General features: G+C 38.8%; 1 protein-coding gene across 1 annotated transcript in view; it reads right to left on the minus strand.

Moving 5' to 3' along the window:
* Nucleotides 1–4,692, minus strand: part of PARG (poly(ADP-ribose) glycohydrolase) — a 482,847-nt gene extending 478,155 nt beyond the window's left edge. The window contains 1 exon segment of the mRNA XM_053692075.1: nt 4,367–4,692. Coding sequence (XP_053548050.1) covers nt 4,367–4,502 — 136 coding nt within the window. The 5' untranslated portion in view covers nt 4,503–4,692.
* Between the last annotated feature and the right edge of the window lie 179 nt (nt 4,693–4,871).

Below are 4,871 nucleotides of genomic sequence, written 5' to 3' on the forward strand. Positions count from 1 at the left end.
GAAAAACAGAGGAAGGTGAAACATCAAAAGAAAAAACACATCAGACTTCAGCTTCTAACAAAAGCAACTGCCCCTCAGTTTTTTCCATTACTCAGTAAACACCTAAAGACAAAACAAATATGTCTACAATACAAGAAAAAAAAATTGTAGAATGTACTGAGAAGAGCTATCACCTGACATATTACACATGTACAAAAGGGATAGAGTAGATGGAAAAATATTTTCTGCTGTCGTATTATATGGAGCCAGAAATAATTGTTTCTTCTAACTATAAGGGAGTTGTCACCAGAAGAGTAGAAAGTTCACTTAGTCACATGGAAATGGGCACAACCTTTTCTAATAAAAACAAGTACTTAATTGAGACTGATACAGACAGAAAGATACAGAAGTAAACCATTTACGTGGGGAAATGTGAAGGCAATATCCTAGTACAGTACCATAAACACAAAAAGGTTGTAAAACAGAATGTGACAGAAGAAGAGAGATCCATGAAGGAAAAAAAAAAATGTAAAAGATTGGAATAGCAGAGGCTCCATGTGTGTGTCATAAGTAGTATCAATAAGAGGAAAATTAGTAAAAGCTGAAAGAGGATGCTTGATTGCCAATTTCCATTTATATTAAATGTCACATTAAACACTAAATATATTTAATTATGGGTGCTGAAATTTTGGAACCTAGACATCACTGCAGGTATTCGAAAGTGTTACTGCACATGTGCAGTGAAAGCTAGATTTCAAAATGGCGACACCCATGACTAAATAGAGGTGGGGAATACCCTCAATGACACTTTAGAATTGCACAAGAGCTCTCTTGTGCAATCCCGCCCCTGCTCTCGCAAATAATCATACCACTTCTGAGGTGGCGGAGACTATAAGAAACAGGAGCTGCTTCTTAAATTTGTGGCTGCTGGTTTGCGCATGCAAGCCTGCATGTGTGCGTGTCAGTATACATGTCTGCCTGCATTGCAAAATCCCAGCAACTGCAAATGCAGAATGATAAAATTCTCCTGTGTGTAAAACTTTGTTTTAGCGTCCCTGTGCATGAGTCAATATGTTTATATGCCAGTCTGTGTGCATAGTTGGTTAACAAATATATTGGCAAAATAAATACTGAAGTTATATTGCAGTTTGTTTGTTCTATTCCTCTTTAAAAAGAAAACATTTTAAAAATCTGGAAAACTATTGAGGGGGTTACACAAATCATTTCAGGAACCAGAGAATATATGGATATATTTAGAATAAAGCAAAAAGTTGCAAGAAGTAGAAATCAATGAGGTTTTTGGCTCTTTGGGTTTGCCAAATCATGCAGTACACTAAGCCAAAAAAAATTACTGCTTCACTCAGTGTTGCCAACTATAAAAAAAGCCAACTTCAATATTTTACTAGTCCACGATTAGTAAACGTTTCCAGCCCTGTATGTTTTTCTGGGTATCACAGTAAGAAATCACTGTGTAAGAGAACACACAGGAGCATGTTTGAATACTAAGAGTAGTACTTAAAGCACCAGTTTAATAAAACATAGATACAATCACAACTATAACCTCAAAACAATATGAGCTATTTTAGGATTACAGAGAAGTGTCTACAAATATCTTCCCTTTACTGGTTTCAAATGATGACTACAGACACCCAACAATTAGTAGCACACCCTGGTACCTTGAGAAGCAGTGCATGAAACACAAAGGAAATGTGCCAGTATAGACGTCAGTGTGTGTGCGTGCCAGTATACACGTCTGTGAGTGAGTGTGTGTGCGTGCCAGTATACACGTCTGTGAGTGAGTGTGTGTGCGTGCCAGTATACACGTCTGTGAGTGAGTGTGTGTGTGTATTCCAGTGTATACATGTCAGTGTGTGAGCCAGTGTACACATCAGTATGTGTGTGCAAGTATAAATGTCTGCGAGTGTGCCAGTGTACATGTCAGTGTGTATATCTTTGTACATGGCAGTGTGTCAGTGTGTATGCCAGTGTCAGTACACAGGTCAGTGTGTCAGTACACATGGCAGTGTGTCAGTGTGTCAGTACACAGGTCAGTGTGTATGTCAGTGTGTCAGTACACAGGTCAGTGTGTATGTCAGTGTGTCAGTACACAGGTCAGTGTGTATGTCAGTGTGTCAGTACACAGGTCAGTGTGTATGTCAGTGTGTCAGTACACAGGTCAGTGTGTATGTCAGTGTGTCAGTACACAGGTCAGTGTGTATGTCAGTGTGTCAGTACACAGGTCAGTGTGTATGTCAGTGTGTCAGTACACAGGTCAGTGTGTATGTCAGTGTGTCAGTACACAGGTCAGTGTGTATGTCAGTGTGTCAGTACACAGGTCAGTGTGTATGTCAGTGTGTCAGTACACAGGTCAGTGTGTATGTCAGTGTGTCAGTACACAGGTCAGTGTGTATGTCAGTGTGTCAGTACGTATGTCAGTGTGTCAGTACACAGGTCAGTGTGTATGTCAGTGTGTCAGTACACAGGTCAGTGTGTATGTCAGTGTGTCAGTACACAGGTCAGTGTGTATGTCAGTGTGTCAGTACACAGGTCAGTGTGTATGTCAGTGTGTCAGTATACAGGTCAGTGTGTATGTCAGTATACAGGTCAGTGTGTATGTCAGTGAGTCAGTATACAGGTCAGTGTGTATGTCAGTGAGTCAGTATACAGGTCAGTGTGTATGTCAGTGTGGCAGTATACAGGTCAGTGTGTATGTCAGTGTGGCAGTATACAGGTCAGTGTGTATGTCACTGTGGCAGTATACACAACAGTGTGTATGTCACTGTGGCAGTATACATAACAGTGTGGCAGTATACAGGTCACTGTGTCTGTCAGAGTGTAAGCACACATGCTAGTGTGTGTATGTCAGTATACATGTCAGTGTGTCAGTATACATGACAGTATGTATTTTATTGTACATATACAGTAATATGCATGTCACTATCAGTATGTCAGTGTGTCAGACAGTGTACATGTCAGTATGTATGTCATTGTACATATCAGTATACATGTCATTATGTATTTTTTGTACATATCAGTATGTCAGTATGTATGTCATTGTGCATGTCAGTTTGTCAGTATACATGTCAGTACGTATGTCAGTATACATGTCAGTATGTATGTCATTGTACATGTCAGTTTGTCAGTATACATGTCAGTATGTATGTCATTATACATGTCAGTATGTCAGTATGTATGTCATTGTACATGTCAGTTTGTCAGTATGTATGTCATTGTACATGTCAATATGTATGTCATTATACATGTCAGTATGTATTTTTTGTGCATATCAGTATGTCAGTATGTATGTCATTATACATATCAGTATACATGTCAGTATGTATTTTTTGTACATATCAGTATGTCAGTATGTATGCCATTGTACATGTCAGTTTGTCAGTATACATGTCAGTATGTATGTCATTGTACATGTCAGTTTGTCAGTATACATGTCAGTATGTATGTCATTGTACATGTCAGTTTGTCAGTATACATGTCAGTATGTATGTCATTATACATATCAGTATGTCAGTATTCATGTCAGTATGTATTTTTTTGTACATATCAGTATGTCAGTATTCATGTCAGTATGTATGTCATTGTACATGTCAGTTTGTCAGTATACATGTCAGTATGTCAGTATGTATGTCATTGTACATGTCAGTTTGTCAGTATTCATGTCAGTATGTATGTCATTATACATATCAGTATACATGTCAGTATGTATGTCATTGTACATGTCAGTTTGTCAGTATTCATGTCAGTATGTATGTCAGTTTACATGTCAGTATACATGTCAGTATGTATTTTTTGTACATATCAGTATGTCAGTATGTATGTCATTGTACATGTCAGTTTGTCAGTATTCATGTCAGTATGTATGTCAGTATACATGTCAGTATGTCAGTATACATGTCAGTATGTATTTTTTGTACATATCAGTATGTCAGTATGTATGTCATTGTACATGTCAGTTTGTCAGTATTCATGTCAGTATGTATGTCATTATACATGTCAGTTTGTCAGTATACATGTCGGTATGTATGTCAGTATACATGTCAGTATGTAATTTTTGTACATATCAGTATGTATGTCAGTATTCATGTCAGTATGTATGTCATTGTACATGTCAGTTTGTCAGTATTCATGTCAGTATGTATGTCATTATACATGTCAGTTTGTCAGTATACATGTCGGTATGTATGTCAGTATACATGTCAGTATGTAATTTTTGTACATATCAGTATGTATGTCAGTATTCATGTCAGTATGTATGTCATTGTACATGTCAGTATGTCAGTATTCATGTCAGTATGTATGTCATTGTACATGTCAGTTTGTCAGTATACATGTCAGTAACCAGTGTACGGCACCAGTTTCTGCATCTCACCTTTGTTCCCCACGGTGCTATTGTTGGGGCCCCGGCTCCCCCGGGAGGTGCAGTATGCCTCGGTCTCCGGTAAATCCTCGATTCTACTCCTCTTGCTACTCGGCTCCTCTTCTTCGCACCCGGGCTCCGTGTTCATCGCTTCTCGCACTCGCAGTGCTTCGTCATGTTGAACTGGCCGCTCAGCCCCACAAACACACTCCCTAATAGCTAAAAAAAACAAAAACAACTTAAAGTAAAACGCATGCGCCAAGCTTAAAGACAGTCCGTAAAGTTGAAGGATATACCCTGCGTATGCGCTAACAAAACCTACAATTGCTAAATACTTTACGCATGCGTTCTACAAAGAAATAGTCTTCTGCGCATGCGTAGTCGGTTTTTCTCTACATCTATTCTCTGCGCTATCTTAAATGCATGCTGACTTTTGCGCATGCGTATTGCGTTGCCCGCTTTTGTCATGGAAGAAGCCTTGTCTGTCGCAAAACGGAAACTCTGACCTGCTACTCAC

The sequence above is a fragment of the Bombina bombina genome, chromosome 9 (genome assembly GCF_027579735.1).
Source record: "Bombina bombina isolate aBomBom1 chromosome 9, aBomBom1.pri, whole genome shotgun sequence".
Taxonomy (NCBI): domain Eukaryota; kingdom Metazoa; phylum Chordata; class Amphibia; order Anura; family Bombinatoridae; genus Bombina; species Bombina bombina.